General features: G+C 40.4%; 1 protein-coding gene across 1 annotated transcript in view; it reads left to right on the top strand.

Annotated features, from left to right (window-relative positions):
* Positions 1-7,635: 7,635 nt before the first annotated feature.
* The window catches only part of SLC9A4 (solute carrier family 9 member A4), a 72,673-nt gene continuing 61,021 nt past the window's right edge, over positions 7,636-19,287 (top strand). The window contains exons 1-2 of the mRNA XM_041754072.1: positions 7,636-8,386; positions 14,530-14,993. Coding sequence (XP_041610006.1) covers positions 8,131-8,386; positions 14,530-14,993 — 720 coding nt within the window. The 5' untranslated portion in view covers positions 7,636-8,130. The remainder of the gene's footprint in view (positions 8,387-14,529; positions 14,994-19,287) is intronic.

Raw genomic sequence — 19,287 nt, 5'->3', positions numbered from 1 at the left:
CTGTCAGTCCCAAAAGTACTGCACAAATAATTTCTGGTAAAGTCAATTACTGCCAGACACTCTGGGAAGGAAGGAAACAGGTGCTCATCATTTTGTTTGAAACCTGTTCTGGGAGAGAGTGGACATCATGCACGCAGGTACAGAGTAGGGAGTCAATGTCACCCTCGTTTCTTTTGCAGCTTCTCTTAAGACAAAAAAAAGTTGCCTTCGGGAAACAAAACTGAGGGTGAAAGGGAAGTGGACCAAGCCCCCAAAACTCTGCTTCCAGCTATGCACAGCTGGAGCCCTAGGGGAATGGATGATCCCTCTGCTGGGTGCACCACCCTTAATTAGTCCCATGAGGGTGGACCGGATATGGTCACTTAAATTATAAGGGATCCACTGGGGAGAGGACAGCAGGTCATTCCTCCCCCACCACTGGACTGTGTGAGTAGATGGGTTTCCAAGGGCAGAGGACAAGGATAGCAAAGATTCTTGGCACCTGGCACCAAAGGTCAGAGCAGGCCAGGTTTCTACTGCCCATACACTTATTGGATAATTAGACCAAATCATGACACATTTCAGTAGCTTGCTGCTGACCTATAATTCCAGAATAATTCCTTTCATTCTTTGTCTTGCAAGTGAGAACTGGTCTTTTTCCCCTTTACCTTTAAAATCTCTTTCTATGTAGGAGTGCTTCAGTGGCTCAGTTGGTTAAGCATTTGGCTCTTGATTTCTGCTCAGGTCATGATCTCAGGATCATGGAGCCTGCTTTGGATTCTCTGTCCCTCTCTCTGCCCCTCTCCTACTCTCTCTCTCTCTCTCTCTCTCTTTCTCTGACAAAACAAAAAAACAAAAAGATAACTCTTTCTATGTACACCAATGGATGGGTAAGTATCCAGTGCCCTACAGTGCCCTGAAACTTTCTCAATTGATCTTTCTCAAGGAATTAAATAAACTGATAATTATCATGTGGATTGTATTACAATGTAAACACACATAAGGAAGAATTTGTTTCAACTGAACAATGAGGATATAATTAAAAGGCTCCTTCTTATCAATTGCCAGGGCTCTTCCTAAATGTCTCATCTTCTCAGTTCTAGTCTGGGAAACCTGCACAATGCAAGATGTGTTCTTGAAACATCAGAGGGTACGTATCTGAGAGTGGAGTTGCTGAGTCATGTGGTAATACTGTGTTTCACATTTTGAGAAATCCAAACTGACTCATTTTAGATTTCCAGTAGCATTTTACATTCCTGCTATATATCCTTGCCAGCTTTGGCAACATTAGTTACTACATTTCTTCCTCTATTCCTCTTTCTTCTTATTATCATCACTATTTAGCCATTTTAGCAAGTATGAAATGACATCTCATTGTGGTTTTGAATCATCTCTCCCTTTGACTAATAGTATCGGGCCTCTTTTCATGTACTTATTGGCCATTTATGTACAATTTTTGAAGAAATGCCTTTTCAGATCCTTTGTCCATTTTTTTAATTGGGTTATTTATCTTTTCATTATTGGGTTGTAAGAGCTCTTTATACATTCAGGATACAAGTCCCTTATCAGACATGTGAGTTACAAGAATTTTTTCCTATTCTGTGAATTGACCTTATCACTTCCTTGACAGTATAGTTTGGAGCACAAGGTTTTTATTTTGATGAAATCCAGTTTATCTGTTTTTTTCTTTTGTTCATTGTGGCTTTGGGATGTGTATATAAGAAAGTTTTATCTAATTCAGGATCATTAAAATTTATGATTTATTCCTTTTTTTTTTTTTGTAGTTTGGGGTTTAGCTCTTACCTTAGTCCATACTCCATTTTGAATTAACTTTTAAGTATGGTATAAGGATGGAGTATGTCTTCATTCTTCTGCTTGTGGATATAAGGTTTTCTAGCACCATGTGTTGAAAAGGTTATTTTTTTTATTTTTTAAAGATTTATTATCTATCTATTTGAGAGAGAGGAGTGAGCACACAGAAGGAGAGGAAGAAGCAGACTCCCCACTGAGCTGGGATTCCCAGGGGCGCTCAATCCCAGGACCCCAGGATCACAACCCGAGCCGGAGGCAGACGCCCAACAAACTGTGCCACCCAGGTGCCCCCCAAAAGTTATTTTTTACCTATTGAATTGTGTTGGAACACTTGTCAGGAATCAATTGACAATAAATGAAAAGATTGATTTCTGTTTTCTCAGTTCTGCTCTACTTATCTGTATGTCCGTTCTTAATGCCAATATCACATAATTTTGATTACTAAAGCTTTGTAAAGATTATTTTACAAAGATTTATTTATTTGAGAGAGAAAGAAAGAGAGAGTGACCAGGGGGAGTGGCAGAGGGAGAGAGAATACTCAAGCAGACTCTGCATGGAGCATGGAGCCTAACCAGGCCAATCTCGTGACCCTGAGATCATGACCTTAGCTGAGATCAAGAGTCAGACACTTAACTGACTGAGTCACCCAGGCACCCAAACTCTGCAGTAAGTTTTGAAATTGAGAAGTGTATGTCTTCTAGCTTTGTTTTTTCTCATTTCAAGAATTTTTTTGGAGATGGGCTTTTATGGGCACATTCCATATAAATCTCAGGACCAGTTTGTCAATTTCTGAATAGAAAAAAAAGACACAGGATTTTGAAAGAGATTGTGTTGAATCTGTAGATCATTTTGGGGGAATATTCCCATCTTAACAATATTAAGTCTTTTGATCCATGAACAAGGATATCTTTCCACTTATTTAAGTCTTCTTTAACTGCTTTCAACATTGTGTTTTTTTGGAACACAAGTTTCACATTGTTTTTGTTAAGATCATTCCTAAGAAATTTAGCTTTTGATGCTATTAATTTCATTTTGGTATTGTCATTGTTACTGTAAAATACAGTTTGTTATTGTATACTGATGTCATATCCTGCAAGTTTACTGAAGTTACTTATTAGATCTAAGAGTATTTTATTCAATTATTTAGGATTTCCTATATATAAAAGGACATGTCATGTAAATACAGATGGTTTTACTTTTCCCCTTCCAATCTGTACATCTTTTACCTATTTTTCTTGCCCATTGCCCTTGCTAGAACCTCCAGTAGAATGTTGAATATGAGCGGCAAAAGCAGACATCTTTGTCTTGTTCTTGATCTTATGGGAATGTATTTAATCTTCACCATTATGGATGATGGTGGCTGTGGATGGATTTTTTTATAGATTGCCTTCTTCATGTTGAGGAAGTTCCCTTCCATTCCTACACTGTTGAGTATTCTTAAAATGAAGGGTTATTAAATTTTGTTAAATACCTCTTCTCAGCCTATTGAAATAGCCTGTGGTTTTGTCCTTTATTCTTTTGATATGATGTTATCCTAAATGACATGTGGATGGTTAGCTGGCTTTGTATTCCTGGGACAAATCCCATTTGTTATAGAGAAGTTTATAATGACTATGTTTTCTTGATAAATTGGCCCTTTTATTTTTATAAAATAAAATATTTTTGTCTTAACATCTATTTTGTCTGTTATTTGTATAGCCATTCCAGCTTTCTTACCTTATTGCCTTACAATATCCTTTCTCCATCCTTTTATTTTTAATCTACCTGTGTCTTTTTTGAAAGATTTTATTTATTTATTTGACAAAAAGAGAGAGCACGAGCAAGGCAGGCAGTGGGGGGGGGGGGCGTGGGAAGCAGGATCCCCACTGAGCAGAAGCCTGATGTGGGGTTCAATGCCAGGACCCTGAGATCATGACCTGAGCTTTAGGCAGACAATGGACTGAGCCACTCAGGTGCAGTGCCCCCATCCACCCCCCACCCCCTAAACTACTTGTATCTTTAAATCTAAAAGTATATGTTCAGGGCACCTGGGTGGCTCAGTTGGTTGCACCACCAACTCTTGGTTTCAGCTCTGGTCATGATATCAGGGTCATGAGGTCAAACCCCATGTCAGATTCCATGCTCAGCAGGGAGTTGGCTTGAGATTCTCTCCCTCTCCCTCTGCCCTTCCCACCACTTGCTTTTTCTCTCTCTAAAATAAAAAAATAAAAATAAATATTAAATAAATAAATAAATCTTTGTTTTTTAATATCTTCTGGAAATAGTATATGGTCTTACATTTTGGTTGTTGTTAAAAACTAAATATTTTAACATCTTGTAACGATTCTTGTTACTGATTCCTCCCCTTCCTCCAACACCAGGTGTTACTGTGGTTTGGTTGTCTATGTTTGTTTGTTTAGTGAATTGGATGGACTATTTCAATAAAGTCCATTTCCCTATGCAGACTTTAACCATACAGTCTTGGGTATACTCATAACCCCCCTGACTTCTTCCTCTCTCACCTGGGATGACAGTGCCTTGAATAGGGTTCTCTTTGGCTCTTTCACGGATCTCCTTATTAAGCTTCTAGCTGGTCCGTTGTCTCTATTAACATTATACCTAGCTGTTAGCCTCCAGTAATTGCTAGCTGATTGATCCATTGTGTTGAACAGGCCTTAAATTGCTCAGCAGTCTGCTCTAAAATAAAGTCAGGCCCTTTTCAGGGTAATCTTTGTGGCCAGTCTTTGACACTTCTCTGACCCTATGATGATTTTTTTTTAAGATTTTCATTTTTTAAAAAAAATTTTATTTATTTATTCATGAGAGACACAGAGAGGGAGAGAGAGGCAGAGACACAGGCAGAGGGAGAAGCAGACTCCCTGCAGGGGGCCCGATGTGGGACTCAATCAGATCCCAGGGCCCCAGTATCACGCCCTGAGAAGAAGGCAGAGGCTCAATCACTGACCCACCCAGGTGCCCCTTTTCTTATCTGTTTCTTTCCCTAGTTCTTCCATAATGCTTCTAAGTAATCTGCCTTTCACATGTTGGTGTCAGGGAGCTACTGGCCCTTCTTACTTGTGCTCTACCTAAATCTCCCTTGGGCTTGAGCTTCCCTACATTTTGTTACAAGTAAAGTCAGTTCCCTGAGAAATAACTTGAGGAGTTCTTTGTTCTATGGCCTGCCTTCTCCTTTAACAGAACCTCTGTTGCAATACCCTGGAAAGGGACAGGGACAGCAACCTGCTTCTCTGGGAGTAACACTGCTACTATATAAATGAGCTGCTGGACAGTGGCAGTAACCCTTTGTCTTCTTGGCTTGTCTTCCCTGGTGTGGAAACTCAGCCCTGTAAGTGGGGGTGAGAGTGACTGGAGCCCAGTGTTCTTGGCCCACCATGCTTGGGGTAGAATTTCAAGCCTATGAGTGAGTGGGGCTGTATAGGTGAAGGGATCTCTTGGTCATACTTGTAGGCAATACAGCTCATATAAAACCTTGCTTGGGGAATGGGGGAGGGGTGATACTGATGACAAATACTGATATTCTGACTTTCTGAGTAGAATTTGTAGCCCTAAACTAAGATCCCCATCCTCTTGTCTGTGCCCAGCTGGAGTAGAGTTTTCCTTATACTGAACAGGAAGGTAGGGGCAGAAACAAGTCTGGCCAAAGACTCTCACAGGTTTTACTAATATTTAGAAGACTGTCTTTAATTACTGTACGCCAATAGGACAATTTCTACAGACTGAATGGCTATTCCCTTTATTTTCAATAGTTCTTCCCAATTATGGTTGTCTCCCTAACACTAAAGAGGGTCTATAGAGTTCCCCACAATGCCATTCTGGAAGCATTTCTCCCTTGTTTCCTTTTTTCTCTTACTTTGCTACCTTTGGTTTGCACCACTCACGTAAGCTTTGTCTCATACTGTTTTCTAGAGAATCAAGATTAAGAAGGCAATTTTAGGGGTGTCTGGGTGGCTCATTGGTTGAGCATCTGCCTTTGGCTCAGGTTGTGATCCCGGAGTCCTGGGATCAGTGCGGCATTGGGCTCTTCATAGGGAGCCTGCTTCTCCCTCTGCCTGCTTTCTGCCTCTCTCTGTGTGTCTCTCATGAATAAATAAATAAAATCTTTTTTTTTTTTAAAGGGAAGGCAAAAAATAAAAATACAAATAAAAAAATCAAAAAGGGAAGAAGGCAATTTCAGAAAGAATATTTCAGGCAGCTGTGTGAAAGCAGTATTGATTGCATGGATGGAGGTGGTGCCAAGGGTTGACAAGGGGAAACAGCAAATCTTAACCTGGAAGACAAGGTGGTTGACTATTATAGAATTCAGGTTTTCCTCTCACTATCCCCTGATCTTGGCATCACTTCTCTGATAGTGATTGTACCCTCAGCTACCAGTTGAGTATAAGGCAAAATCTTTGTTTCACAAAGATTTGAAATTTTAGAGCAGGAAAGGATACCATATGGACAGCATCTTCATTTTATAGATGACAAAATTGAAGCTCAAAACAGGTAAAGTGGTAAATTACCTGGACTGAACCAGGTAATTAATGCCTGAGAACAGAGTTTTTCTGATTCTTACTTTTGGCCTTGGCATGGAGCATCATGGGAAATTCTCTCCCATTTCTCTTTAGAAAACAAAAGTAAAATAAAAGTGCAAATGAAAAAGATAAAATATATATTCTAAAGAAGTTTTCCATTACAAGGCTATGCATGTCATCTTTTCTGAAAATAAAAAAAAAAAAATGACCCAATATGGTGACCTGCTTGCTATCAACGTGATGGTCTCAGTTTAGTGACTAAATCAGATATATCTTAGGGCCAAATTGCAAAGGAAAGAGGAAAAAAAATCCATATGAGAGCTTTTAATCCTTGTCTTACTAAGAAGTTGCATCTAGATGCTAGCCTTCCTCACTCAACACCTCCTACCCCTGCTTCCCAGTGATCTTTGCTGAGCATGTGGTGGGGGGTGGGAGTCATCTACACTCACTAACATGAACCAAAAATATACATAAATTGTCCTGCAGTTTGATATGGAAGAAGCATTGAGACTATTTATGAATAATAATTCTCATTTTCTATTGAGCACTATTCCTCATTTAAGCAAAGCTCTTAAAAACCAACATTTAAGTGCCAGTTAAATGCCAGATACTTTACTTGCTTTATCTCATTTAATGCTTCCAGCCAGTTGATGAAGATATCATCATCCCTTACAGATAAGGATGCTTTGAAAGGTATCTAATCTGGTTAAGGCCACCTGGCCAGATGTAGAAGAAACAGAAGTAGATAAAACACTCTGTAGTACTGCTCTTTCTGAACAAATAGACCATAATAACAAGATTCTTTAAAATGAAAAACTTGCATGTGCCATGGAGTTTTTTTTAAAAAAACTAGGTTGTAGATGTATTTCATGAAACTTGTTCTTCTGTTTGTTTGTTTGTTTGTTTGTTTTCTCCTGTATGAAGTTCATGGAAATCTAGAACTTTCTTTGAATTACTTCTCATGAGTTCAGTAATGTGTTACACTGCCTCCTCTTCCTTCCTAATTTGCAGAGACCGTATGATTCCAAAACCATCCTGGCTGACACCTAGAGTCTGGCATCATTATTAATCGCTTTTCTCTGCTCTGGAACATGCCCTGTGTGGGTGATAATGACAAGACCACCTTAGTGGTTCATCATTAGAGACGCCGAAGTGTCATATTGCAGCTGCCCACTAGGTGTCAGCAGCGTAACCCCCGGAAAACACTTCAAGGCAAGCATTTCATTACAAAAGTCCTATCAGAGCAAATAATTAAGTGTGGTGCAGGAGCTACCTGCAGCCTTGCCCATTCAAAACAAATGCGAGGCAGGGGGAGGAGAGAAGGAGCAGGTGCAGGCCAGGTAGCTCCTTGCTGAGACCTAGTGGAGAGGGAAGGACTCCCTTCCTCCTCGTCAGAAGGACTCCAGTGGTATCTGGAATGAACACCGTGGTATCCTTTTTAATTTTCACCCACAAGATGAAACCAGTATGCAGTGAAGTGAGGAGACAGCTTTGAACGAAGACATACCTTTCCCCTTCCTAAACTGTTCTTCAAATCATGATCGATCGGATGAAGGTCACACAGGTGACTTGGGCTTTAACGAGTCTACTGAATGACTGATGCCTTTGAGCGAGAAGCTGAGTTGTCTGAACACAAATCCTTTAAAGGTGATTTGAAAACATCGACACTCACAACTCCATGACATGCTTGGACTCTTCTTGGAATGACCCACAGACTGTGCGTATATTACCTTTGACCCAGGTAGACGCGTCTGCTCTCTAGAAACCCTCCTCGACTGTGGATGTGTGGCACACAGTGACACAAGGGGTACGAGAAGCCCACAGGATGGGTTTTCAGATGCTTGTGCCTTTCAGTCCTTGGAACTGGTTGCTACTGCTGGTGGCCTTCAAGTGTTCTGAAGCATCTTCAGATTTGAACGAATCCACAAATTCCACTGCCCAGCATGAGCCTAATGTTCGGTTTGCTGCTGCCAGCTCAGAGGCAGATGAGAAGATATCTGTTTTTGCACTGGATTATGACTACGTGCAAATTCCTTATGAGGTCACCCTGTGGATACTTCTAGCATCCCTTGCAAAAATAGGTAAGTCCCCAAACACCTGCTTGTGGGAGTTGTTCTCCATGTGAGATAATGATGTGAAAATGCCTTGTAGGTGGTGAACTACATGGATTTTAACTGTCATTGCTATTACAACAAAAAAGAAAATATGTTCCTTTTAGTCAAGGGGAAATCATAACTGCTTTTTTTATAAAGCCGTGTAATGCTTCAGGACTGTGCTTTGAAATTTGAGCATACTTTCTGGGTTCTGGGTTGCTTTGATTTCTTCTTATTTCAGGGTGACACCCGTGTGACATTATTTGGCATGTAAAAATTTCAAGTTCTATGCATTAAGATATAGAATGAGGCAGGTAGACCTCAGAATGATGCCCATTGGACATTTCAGGAGCACATAATGATTCTTCTGTACAATATTCTTTCCTCATTCTTGACCATGTAAATGTGGGCTTCATCAATGACTCCCATTGTTTATTCTTTAAAAGTGACATGTGCTCTTTGCAGAATGACAGAAAGCAAGGAACAGGACAATTAGAGGCTACTCTTAATGTTACTCAGTGATGGGCTATGGGGGCATAGAAGATGATGTGTCAGATACTGGTTTATGCCTGAGTTATATGGCATATGGCTCCAGTGCCCCACTGGTTTCCTTTGTGAAATAAAGGGAATTCAAATTCATAGATTAAATTCTAATCAGGGTTATTTGTGCCAAAACCTCAAATAATGGCTTACACTCTGTTATCATTTAATTCCTAACTCCACCTCCTTGTCTCCTTAAAACCAGCTTATTCCAAAGTGAAAGACTGATACAGTTATCTCAATTATTAAGCTTAACATCTCCTTTGCCTTTATTATGAACTTTGTTACTTGAGTGGACAAGTTGTCCTACTGGGATAGAATCTATGAGACATTTTGATGCTTATTTATAATTTCCCTCTAGCATGGGCGTGAAATGTGGGTTGAGCTATGGGACCTGGTAGTTAACTCCTTGGGATCAGGACTGTTGGCTCTGTCTACTCATCGAACTCCCTCCCCAGGGGTGACAGAGGTACCGGCATATTTAATAGATGCTCCTTCCAAACTGCTATTCATTTTGAGCTAGGAAAGTATGAAGAGTGATGGGAGATTGTTAATTTGAAGAACTCCTGTGTGATTTGTCAAATCGTGAAATTACACAAAGGATCTCACTTTATTTCTAAAAAGCGCTCAAGTTGAAACAGCTTTCTAAGGGGATGACATTCTCAGTTCAGAGCTAGGGTTCTAGGACCTTCCGTACAACCACGTGGGCATCGAGATCGGTCAAAGTGGACTTGTGTGGATCTTGAGTTTTCCTTTGTGAACAATACTGTCCCCACCCACTCCTTCCCCCTTCATGGTAATGGGGGAAGTTGGTCTGCAAATGAAGGAAGTAGAGCTGCCACTGACTAGCTGGTCACCGTGTCTTTCTAAGTCTCCATGTGCCCAGCTATGAAAAGATTTCTAAGGCTTCCTTTTGGTGCAAAGTAGGATTTCCTAGTGGCAAAGAAATTTACATTCTACATCAGTAAACAGCCCAATGCAGAAAGGATATATTTTATCTTTGTTTTATATTAGCATAAAACACAGATTGTTTTTTTTAGAGTATTGCATTGCCCAGACTCACCACATCTAGAAGTTCAGAGGATGGTAAGGACACTGTTGTTCACAAGACTATTGGCTTAAATGTTCTTGATTTTCATTTTGATGGACTTCAACATACTTTAGATAAGGAAAAAACTTCAGTAGGTTATTAGTTGGATCATGCTTATTCAAATACATTTTCCTATTTGCTAGTCATTAAGAACTCAGACTATTTCTGTACTCTACATGGAAAGAAGGCTGCAGTTAGTGATTATTATTTCTCATGTGTCAAATACTGGGCTCATAGTTTTATACATGGTGGCTCATTTGTGTGGGGCAAGAGAAAAAGACTCAGAACTTTAACATGTAAGGAATCTATAAAGATTTCTTTAGATTCTATATTGTAAAACTTGAATCAAAATATAATTAATATTCAGGATGCCTGGATGGCTCAGTGGTTAAGCTCTGCTTTCAGCTCAGGACGTGATCCTGGAGTTCGGGGATGGAGTCCCACATCGGGCTCCCCTGAGGAGAACCTGCTTCTCCCTCTGCCTGTGTCTCTGCTTCTCTCTCTCTGTGTGTCTCTCCTGAATAAATAAATAAAATCTTTAAAATATATATATAATTAATAATCATTACATTTAACATTCATTCTTTCATTCAGTCATTCTATCAAGACACATATATTGAATGTCCATACCACATGTGGGAATGACCATGGTTCCTGGCCTCAAGATATTTAATTTAATGGGGAAAAAAATGAATCTAGCACTGCCTAGTAGGCACTCTGACACAAGAACATCACAACTTTCCTTCAATCCTTTTTAAAACAGCCAACTATGTGTATTAGAGAAGAATAATATTATAGAACAAAGACAACACAGAGTTGCCTCAGATTTTGTTGTTTATCTTTTATTTTAGTTCCACCTCTTGGCACATTATAGAAGGGTGTTTCTTGAGTTATTGGGCAGAATGGAATCATAGGGCCATCTTTGATTTTCAGGCCAAACTTTGTTATTGGTGGCCGTTCAAATTTCAGGCACTGGAGCTGTAAACTCTCAAAGTGACTAACTCTATTGTCCATTATGAAAGGAAAGGAGAATTGTAAAGTGTGAATGCACTTGGCGTTTCGCTTTACAATGCCCTACTTTACAGTGCATAGTGCCTCTTCCTGCTACCTCTGTGTAGGTGTAACTTGGCATAACATAGGTACACGTTAGATCCATCTCAGGAAACTCAATTCCTGGAAGAAGGGCCAAACTGGGGAGACACGGGTCCTGAGAAAGTCACACTAGAGGCTCTTCTACTTCTTTTACCTGTTAAAAAGTTCAGGGTAGTTAAAATAAGTACTAATTAGAGAAGAGGAAAAAGAAAGAAGAGGAAGAGGAGGGCGGAGGGGAGGAAAAGAAGGTTGTCATTAGGAAATGGAGAGAGCAGGACTCCCAAACTCTTTAAAGAGGACTTAAACCGATCTTGAAGCAGTGGGTAGGGTTGTGGTTTTGGACAAGTATCAAATATCCCTTGATTCTAATTATTCTGTAATAATTAGAATTATATTCTATCATAATAATATGTCTGCTGATAATAAATGAAATTCAAAGCTGTGATCAGGGAACCCTACATAGATTTTGGATGAGTGTACTTAAAATTGCTTTTTTAATTTTATTTTTTAATTTCAAGTTTTATTTAAATTTTAGTTAGTTAACATATATGTTTTTTTTGTATAAAATTTAGTGATTTGTCACTTACATATAACACCCAGTGCTCCTCACAATGAGTGCCCTCCTTAATACTTATCACTCATTTAGCCCATCCCTTACCCACCTCCCTCCATCAACCCTCAGTTTGTTCTCTATAGTTAAAAGAGTCTCTTATGGTTTGCTTCTTTCTCTCTCTCTTTTTAAGTTGCCCTTATGTTCGTTCATCTGTTTTGTTTCTTACTAAATTCCACATATGAGTGAAATCATATGGTATTTCTTTCTCTGACTGACTTCTTTCACTTAGCATAATACACTCTAGCTCCATCCACGTTGTTGCAAAAGGCTAGATTTCATTCTTTTCAATGGCTGAGTAATATTCCATATATATTTATATATATCTCATATCTTCTTTATCCGTTCATAGGTTGATGGACACTTAGGCTCTTTCCATAGTTTGGCTATTGTTGATAATACTACACTGGGGTGCATGTGCCCCTTTGAATCTGTATTTTTAATCCTTCGGATAAATACATAGTAGTGCAATTGCTGGGTCATATGGTAGTTCTATTTTTAACTTTTTGAGGGAACTTCATACTGTTTTACAGAGTGACTGCACCAGTTTGCATTCCCAACATCCCAAAAATACATAATCCAGATAAGAAATGGACAGAAGACATGAACAGACATTTTTCCAAAGCCTTTCTGATGGCCAACAGACACATGAAAGGATGCTCAACATCACTCATCATCAGGGAAATACAAATCAAAACCACAATAAAATACCACTTCGTACCTATCAGAATGGCTAAAATGGAATTAAAATTCCTAAAGAGACATTCAATGGCTCCGAGTGGCCTGTGGGGGAAATCTATACTCCTTAGCCTTGAACTCAAGACCTTCTCTTATTAGGATCAATCATCTTCCAACTCTCCTTCCAATATTTTTCCCAATTCATAATTTGCTCCAGCCAGGTGGATCTCCTCAATGAATGTCAGACCACTCATTCATCTGACTCAGCCACTCCCATCTTTCTTCATTTTTGTCTTGGAGTTCTCCCCACCTAATATATCTCTTCTCTTCTGCTGTCCAACTATGTAAGTCCTAATCATCCTCCAAAACCTATTCAACTTCTTCTCATATAAAAGCTTCTCTGGTGAACACATAAACCAATCAATCATTCATTTACACATTTATAGATTCTCTCAGCAAATAGACCAGCTATTGTGTGCAAGGCATCTTGCCAAGTACTTTGGGGAGATATAGAGATGTACATCATTCTGTCTGAGTTGAAAGAATCTGGAGGTTAGCAGGGGAGATAAGTCATGCACAGAAAACGATAGAAAGAGAACATTGTTGTTAGATAGTGATAAAATATTATGGCAATTCAGAGGAAGACATATGATTTCCTTGGAAAGCAGTTGGGAAAAGTTTAATTTTGAAGATTGAGCAAGACCTAGATAGATTGAAGAAAAGAACAATCCAGGCAGCAATAAATGAAGACAGGAAAGGGGAATCACAGGGAAAAGGTATGTGGTTGGTTGTAACATAGGATGCATAAGGATGGTGGTGGGTGGGAGGGATATTGACTTGGAGAGAACCCCAGAGTGGCCTGCTGTGCTCTGATCTCTTCTCATGCATGTCGATATAGTCAATATATACTTCACTGCGTACTTAGCTTTGCTTTGTGTTTGTCTTCTTATTTGTTAATGTCTTTATCTGAAATATGATTAATAGTTGGAATTAAAATAAACATGCTTGGTTCTCTGTGTCACACGCAGTGCTTAGCAGTGTGTTGGTCTTGGCTCAAGGATGCTTCACAAATGCCCTTAGTTTAAAATCTGTGAGATGCTTTGTGTGCCTTCAGAGTCTTAGATGGGTAATGAGATGGGTTTGGAAAAGTCATCTGGCATCAGGAATGGGCTGGGGGAGTGAGGGTGAGATAGAAGATCAGGAAGCCAGTACAGAAGACAGGATGGAGAATGGGACCCCCTTACATAAAGGCAGTGACTATCAAAATGGGGAGGAGGAGATGATCTTTAGGGGCAGCTACCGAGAGATATATATGATAAAATAAAAAGCTATTACACGGGGGGGCCAAGTGATGGAGGTTCAGGGAATGTAACTTGATTTCCTGCTTTCTTTAGGATTTATTTATTTATTTATTTGAGAGAGAGAGAAAGAGAGAGAGAGCACATAGGGGGAAGGACAAAGAGAGAGAATCCTCAAGTAGGCTCCCCACTAAGCATGGAGCCCAATGCATGCAGGACTCCATTCCCCAACCCATGAGAGATCATGACCTGAGCCAAAACCAAGAGTAAGGAGCACAACCAAGTGAGCTACCCAGATGCCCCTTGATTTCCTTTATACCTGGCTGGCCTGATGGCAGTGTCATTGGTTAAATAAGGAAAATAAAATAAAAGGCTGAATTTTCTTTTACTGGTTTTGTGGAAGGGAGGTTTGGAAGAAGCTGATGTTTAGGTGACTGTGACTGACTCTGAATGAGCCTCAAAGGTGGGTTTTGCAGGAATGCAAAGGAGCTCCACGGTCTTCATTCCTCTTCCCCCACTGCCCTCTTGGACCCCATAAGGTAGGGAAGCAGGGAGGAGGAAGGGGAGGGGATGGCTGGTTGAGGACCACTCTGAGACCTTCACTGGGCCCGGCATGTTAAGTATTTGACCTCATCGAGACTCCCTGAAGCACTTCCAGCCCCTGCTACAGATGGGGTCCTGAGGCTCAGGGCTGCATGCCAGCCTACCCAAGGCCCCCTCAACTGGTTTTAGAAGGCTTCTTTTATACCAGTCTCCTGGTATCTTAGTAGCTAGAGCCATCGTATTTGCAAACCTCTAAATGTGGTTCTCTGCTCTTCCCTAGGCTTCCATCTTTACCACAGACTACCAGGCCTCATGCCAGAAAGCTGCCTCCTCATCATCGTTGGGGCTCTGGTGGGTGCCATCATCTTTGGCACTGACCATAAATCTCCTCCCGTCATGGATACAAGCATCTACTTCCTGTATCTCCTTCCACCTATCGTCCTGGAAGGTGGTTACTTCATGCCCACCCGGCCCTTCTTCGAGAACATTGGGTCCATCCTGTGGTGGGCAGGCCTGGGGGCCCTGATTAATGCCTTTGGCATTGGCCTCTCCCTCTACCTCATCTGCCAGATCAAAGCCTTTGGCCTCAGTGATGTCAACCTACTTCAGAACCTGCTGTTTGGCAGCCTGATCTCAGCCGTTGACCCCGTAGCTGTGCTGGCTGTGTTTGAGGAGGCACGTGTGAATGAGCCACTCTACATGATGATCTTCGGGGAGGCCCTTCTCAATGACGGCATCAGTGTGGTGAGATATCAAAGCGAGTCCCCAGGGAGAGGAAGGGTCAGAGTGGAGCTGGAGGTGGGAGTCTGTCCTCAGGGCAAACGGAGAAGGTTGAGCGGGATGGCCCATGGCAGGGCAGGGATAGACTTCGATAGGGATAGTTGATGGACTGTGGCCCAAAGTTTGATGACCTCCGTCAGGATCTGCATCAAGTACGTGATTGCTCGCTAATGCTGCTTGCCATTCACTAGCCAAATGGCTTCTTTAAAGAGAGAAAAAGGAAAGGACATCTCCATCATTTTTTAGTTAAATTAACATTTTCACTTAGCATGAAGAAACAGTTGCCAAGGGCTCTTCTGGTCTTCACACTAGGATGAACAGTACTTAGCCATTTTTCATTTCTCTCATTCACTGGAACTCATCCTCCTCTTTATATACTTGTTTGTTTTGTTTTTAACATATTGCATGAGATGATGATGGTAAATACAAGATGGGGTAGGAAGGGCATTGAAAAGGATTTGCAAAAAATGCGTTAGCTGATCCAGAATATGTGACTCCTGGAGAAAAGCTGAGAAAAACTTACCAGGCTAAGTCAACACGTAGCACAAAGGCCCAGAAGATATCTTTGGTGCTGGGACATACAGTCTAGCCACTCTTATTCTTGGTTGTGTTACGTTACTACAAACAATCACCAGGTGTCGGTCTATGAGATTTTTATATATAGTTTCGTTTACTTTTCTTGCCTTTAAATTTCTATCACATCACAGAAGTGATACTAGAATGAATTTTTAGTGTAGAAGACTCTAACAGTACAAAATTAAACAACATAAAAACACAGAAGCCTCCTCTTGTCCCTCTCCTCACCTTCCAAACAACCTCTTTGATCAGTTTGGCATTTTTCTTCCTTGTTTTTATTATGTGTGTGTGTGTGTGTGTGTGTAGGTGTATGTTATTTTGCATAAATCGATTCTATGCATTGCTTAAATATAATAAGTCTTGGAGTCCATTCTATATCATTTTAATTGTTATATAGTGTTTCAGAGATTATACTGATGATAATTTATTTAACCATTTCCTGATGGATGGACAGTCAGGTTGCTACCAATTTTTCACTTTAAAAAAATACAACGTTCTGGTGAATATTCTTGTTTCTGCATGCATTTTTGCATGTGTGTTTGTGAGTATTTCATAGGGTATATTCTTGGAAGTGAAATTTTGAAAGTGGGTACCTTTAAAAATTTGAAAGATGCTGCTGTTTTAATCACCTCCTCTTTATCCGGTTGATAAGGGAAAGATTCCTCTTCCAGGGATAAGGAGTGACACCCGATGATGATAAAGAGATGAAACCAGTTAGATACTGTACTCACACCCCAGGGGAGGAGGACACCACATACCACGGGGGCTACATGGGGGCTGCATTTGGGAACAGAGGGATCAGTCAGGGGTGTAAGAGCAAGGTTTTGTAAGACCAAGAAGAGAGATGCCTCCTGGTTCCCTCAGGATGACATGATTGGCTTGTTTTGAATAATTCTCTAGACTGTCAGGAGACTGACATCTAATACTCAGGGATGGACAAGTATTATGCTTGGTCCCATTGGTAAGGAGGGCTGTTTGGCCTGCAAGTGGTCAGACTGGGGAGGAAGACTTGCAGTTATGTCATTCAGGACCCTCCCAGTTTTACTAAATGTCAAGGTAGCATGTAATATTGGATCTTAATTGTAGGTCTTTCATCAGAGCTACTAGAATTTTCCAGAAATGCTTTATGGTCTTACATTTTCCATAGAGTGTGTTAAATGCATTTTTCTTTATTGATGCCCACAGGGGACATTGCTTTGTAATGTATTACAGTCGAATGAGCAAAAAACGAGTTAGTCGTGTTTGTTTTAATTTGTATACATCTTTTCAACAATCTTGGATCATTTGTGTTTCTCATTCTGTAAATTGGAAGTTCATATCCTCTTAGGGTTGCCAGACTTAAAAAAAATTCAGGACACTCAGTTAAATTAAAATTTCATATAAACAATGAATTTTATATATATATATATATATATATCCCAATTATTGTATGCAGGGATCACATCCTGCCCATTTTTCTTTACTGTTTTTTAGATTTTTAAATTGATTTGTAGAAACTCATTAAATTATCTAAATTTTAAACTGTTGAGTATTACATATAAATCAAAGATTGTCTCTCATTCTGTCACTTAATTTTTTTTTAAATTACAGTATCTTTTATCCTATAAAATTTTTAAATTTTTATTAGCTCAAACCTAATGTGCTCTTTTATTGCCTCATATTTTGTTTGCAGAGATTGTGTCTAACCAAAGAACATGCAAATATTATGGGTTTTTTTAAGATTTTTTTTTTTTGAAAGAGAGAGAAAGGGTGTGTGAGCATGAGCTAGGGGAGAAGCAGAGGGAATGGGAGAGAGAATCTTAAGCAGATTGCATGCTGAGCGCAGTGTCCAATATAGGGCTTCTAATCCCAGGATCCTAAGATCATGACTAGAGCTAAATCAAGAGTCAGCATCAGAGCCAACTGAGCTATCCAGGCACCCCACAAACATTATGTTTTTGTATTTCTCCCTTTTTACAATTAGCTATTTAATTAATCTGGCACACAATACCTTATGGTGAGGATTTTATTCAAAAATGGATAGTGCAGGAGGTAAAAGGCTCCTAAAAAGTAACCCGAGGACACCTGGGTGGCTCAGTGGTTGGCCGTCTGTCTTTGGCTCAGGACATGATCCCAGTTCGGGGAACGAGTCCCACATTGGGCTCCCTGTGAGGAACCTGCTTCTCCCTCTGCCTGTGTCTCTGCCTCTCTCTTTGTCTCTCATGAATAAATAAGCAAGATCTTAAAAAAAAAAAAAAAGTAACCCAAGATATCTATTGTGGATTTGCCAAGTGAAGGAGACCCATCCTTGAAGTCGAAAATCAATTTATTGATACATAATGCAAATCTCTAACTGTTCAGCAAGATGCTAGGCTCATCAGGGCTACACATTCTTTCTTTCTGGGCAAGTTCCACAGGGAGCCAAGTTGTTTGAAGCTGCGAGGGGAGGCTGGGACTCCAGACTCCCACCATGTGCCTCAGAATCACCTCAGTGGGATTGATGAATATTTGGATTTCCAAAGCCCATCCCAGACTCTCTGAGAATGGAACCTGGCCATCTGTATTTTAACAGGGACCTCAGATGATTGCTGATGTTTGAGAACTAGTGGTTTCTTGCCTTTACGTTGAAAATAGCTGCTGTATCTTGACCTAAAACAATGCTGTTTGGAACAAGGGCTGTTCTCTCCTCAGATTGGGTCAAATTAACCTCTGAGATCCTCTTTCCTCACCTCATTCTGTCTTTAGATATGTTCGTATTTTCAGTTTTGTCGCAGTGGAGTAAGTGGCCTTGGCTGGGAACCTATTCCACTCCTAAAGTGGTCCATTTGAGCCATGATGTGTTCCTATCACGGTTCGTCTCCTGAAGATTTCACTTAAATCCAAGTGTACTGTAACCCCCACTCTTGGCAGTGTTGTTGAGGAGGCTTATCTGTGATAACATCAAAGCCACCTCTTGGCAGCCCATTCTGAGGTAATTAATTCTTCAATCTTTCCTTCACAAGTGACTTTCTAAATACTACTGCTTGTAATTGTCACAGAACATGCTATTTATAACACTGGGCTCTGCTATCTCTTTGGTATTGCCTCTGAACTTGGGAATCTGATGTCCCCCTGAATTTTCTCTAGATTTTACATCTAGAGCCAATCACAGCTTGGTTTCTGGTTGGGGTTTGTTGGCTAGCAACATTTGTTTGACTTTCCCAAAGTTTAATTGTTTCCACTTGGACATTTTTTTTAAATGATCATTTCAAAAAAAAATATTATAATTTTCAGCTGACCAGAGTATCTGCTAAGGGCACTGGTGTGACCTCCAATGGGCAAAGCTGTCGTTGTGTTGGCTCCAGGGGGGTTGCCCACACGTCACTCCCGGGTCACTCTGTGGTCACCCACAGCACAGTGAGTATTAAGTGTGTGCTGGGGCACTTCTGTGGCCCTACATGAAACCAGAGAAGCTCCAGGGCCAGATTTAGAAAGCAGTTTGAAAGCAACTGGTATTTAATGCAGTCCAGTTGTATTTTGAGCTAAGAGCATTGAACTCACCCTTTCATTGAGGAAGGGGCCTTCCCAAGGGCAGCAGTCACAAGCATGCTCTTTCAGCAGAAAGTCTGAGTCATCTGGAAAGCGATCTGTGATTTGTGGGCTACATGTGACAACTCTACAGATCTTTATCCACTAAACAGTTGCTTTCTCAGTAAAGAGGAGC

Source organism: Vulpes lagopus, chromosome 5, assembly GCF_018345385.1.
Source record: "Vulpes lagopus strain Blue_001 chromosome 5, ASM1834538v1, whole genome shotgun sequence".
Lineage (NCBI taxonomy): Eukaryota > Metazoa > Chordata > Mammalia > Carnivora > Canidae > Vulpes > Vulpes lagopus.
The sequence above is the reverse complement of the archived record's forward strand: the minus strand, read 5'-3'. Positions and strand labels throughout refer to the sequence as shown.